Source organism: Anoplophora glabripennis, unplaced genomic scaffold (genome assembly GCF_000390285.2).
Source record: "Anoplophora glabripennis isolate ALB-LARVAE unplaced genomic scaffold, Agla_2.0 scaffold4879, whole genome shotgun sequence".
NCBI lineage: Eukaryota > Metazoa > Arthropoda > Insecta > Coleoptera > Cerambycidae > Anoplophora > Anoplophora glabripennis.
This window is the reverse complement of record NW_019420959.1, coordinates 1-2,460: the sequence shown is the minus strand read 5'-3', so window position 1 is coordinate 2,460 and position 2,460 is coordinate 1. Positions and strand designations below refer to the sequence as shown.

General features: G+C 30.5%; 1 protein-coding gene across 1 annotated transcript; it reads right to left on the bottom strand.

The window, feature by feature from the left end:
• Positions 1 to 323: 323 nt before the first annotated feature.
• Positions 324 to 1,402, bottom strand: LOC111692919. The gene is made up of 2 exons (XM_023457049.1): positions 1,191 to 1,402; positions 324 to 707 (listed from the first exon to the last, which is right to left on the bottom strand). Exons 1-2 carry the CDS (start codon positions 1,197 to 1,199, stop codon positions 402 to 404), a joined length of 315 nt encoding a protein of 104 aa, XP_023312817.1. The 5' UTR covers positions 1,200 to 1,402; the 3' UTR covers positions 324 to 401.
• Positions 1,403 to 2,460: the final 1,058 nt, after the last annotated feature.

The window sequence follows — 2,460 nt, the reverse complement described above, 5'->3', positions numbered from 1 at the left end:
TTGGGTCCGCTACCTTTCCCCTATCGGTGAATGTGATTATATGCTGAGAACGCTGATGAAAATTTATGATGGCGTTTCTTCAGTCAGTCAGGAACACAATCCTCAGCAAGAACTCAATAAATTTTTATTTTTAACTAGGTTTTTTCTATTTATCTAACAATATTTTTTGTGTAGGATTCTTTTCTTATAAATAAAAATTATTATTATTATAAATTCAATGTTTATCTGCTAAATGAAACAATTAAAAACATATACATATTTCAAAACACTTTTATTTAATATTTATAGTAACAAAATATAAAATTAACAAAATATATCTCCCTAAAAAAGTAACAGGCAGTTGTAATAAATAAATAAATAAATATCTACTACATCCAACAGCTTTAAAATAATCCTTAAATCTAAATAAGATACGCCGGCATTATCCTATTAACTTTTCTATAACGGTACGGATCTCTCTTAATCGGCTGTTTCGACAGTTTCTTCTTATATCTAAATATGGGGGTGTACACCACCCTATGGGCCGTATCCAGGATCTCGTCCTGTCGCCGTTGAACAGGAGCAGGGTCAGGATAATAATAATATTGCGGATAAGCCCTCGGATTACCGCTGCCTTCTTTGTAAGCAGCAGCGTTGAAATCGGCGTTGTTCATCGGAAAGCTCATGGACGAAGCCAAGACCGCCAGTAAGAAGATCAGTGAAGGAATCTGAAAAAAAAAATAGTAATAAGATTTTAACTGTAGATCGTGAAGAATGAAATAAAAATATATTGAATCTAATAACAAGAAATAAAAATAGGAACATGTCAAAAAGGACAAATAAAAAACAATTAAAATACCAAATTTTTTCGTTTATTTGAGAAGTCGTTGTTGATTTTATTGAATATTTTAATAAATTTGCTGAAAGATATTCATTTTAAAACTTCAAACCCTGTATCTAAAAAACAATGGCAAATATTTGCATAAAAAAAATTATTAAATTTAGGCAACGAAAATGTTTCTTCATTTTTATACCGTTCAGTATTTTATCGTTACAAATTACTAATTTGTACTAACATTATAAAAGCTATTCAAAAGAGTTAAAAGATCACCTTGTGGGAAAAGAATGAAAAAAACTCCTTCATTTTTGACACACCTCGAAATATTGCACATAATTCTTTTCTACTTTTAGTTAGAGTTAGTTAAACTTACATTTCTCATCTCGCCTACTTTGATAAAAAAATCGGTGCTCTCCCCAAAACAAACCACCAACAATTAGCCTGGTGGAAAAACAACATTTGCTTATATACACGACGTTGATCTATAAATAAACTTCTGTAGTCTTAATTTCTTGAAGTGATAAGACGGCTCGCAGAAAAATTCTGTTATTCAGCAACAAATTAGAAATGATCACCTGCTAATTATTTGTCCACATAAAAACAAACCGATTTGTTTGGTTTAACAGCCTACTCTTTGCTTTTCGTACATCCATCTAATTGGTACTGTAAATCCTTATGGAAAGTATCGCTAACAGACAACGGTGAATCAGAATTGGAGAATAATACCTACAATGTTCTAGCAATTTTCACATTATTGGGCACGTCTCTTACACGAAGAAAAATGTTTGTTGAAAATCTGTGGATGATTTAACTAGTAAGTGGATAAAATTGTAATTATTAATTAAACAATATTGTACATATACAGTGTGCACTCGCCGGACTTGTCCTATGGAAAAAATGTAAACAACTATAAGTTGTGAAATATTTAGTAAATTTCAAGACAATTGTTTTCCAGTTTTGAAATAAATAAAATAAAATGTATCGATTTTGTACTACGAAGATAGTGTTGTGCTTAAATTTTAGCTCGAATTTTAGTAATTATGAATCTCTTAAAACAGGAACTTAACTTTCAATCAAATTATGAATTTGGAAAATATGTAATTAAAGTACCCAAAAATTCACGTCGTCCATCACCATACGTATCAAAAATAATTTAGTGACTTTAGATCAAAAAACAAAATTCAGTAATTTTTAAACGCACAGGTACAAAACAAACTACAACATATGCTCAAAGTGTCCACCACCATCCAATTTTCGCGCGCTAGCTGGAAAACACCTCAAGAAAAGGAAATAGTGGTATGCAAAAAACACTTAGACACGGTCCAATTCCAGATACCAACTGAAATAAAGGTTTTTTGTTTATTTTAATGTATTCCATCATCTGTTAAAATTAAGGCAGTCAAACTTTTAACACCCTGTATATTTCAAATGGAAAAAGAATGAAAAAGTTGAGGATAAAACAGTGACAGTCATCCCCTAAAACTACCCCTTTCGCAACATATAGAATTTGCATAATAGTATGTAAATTAATGCTTTGAAGTCTAAATAAGATATCCTGAAGGTTTTTTAAAATATCTCAATAAAAAGTGGTATATACTGTCATTTCTTAAACTTCCTTTAATACCCATTTTCGGTAAAAGTTA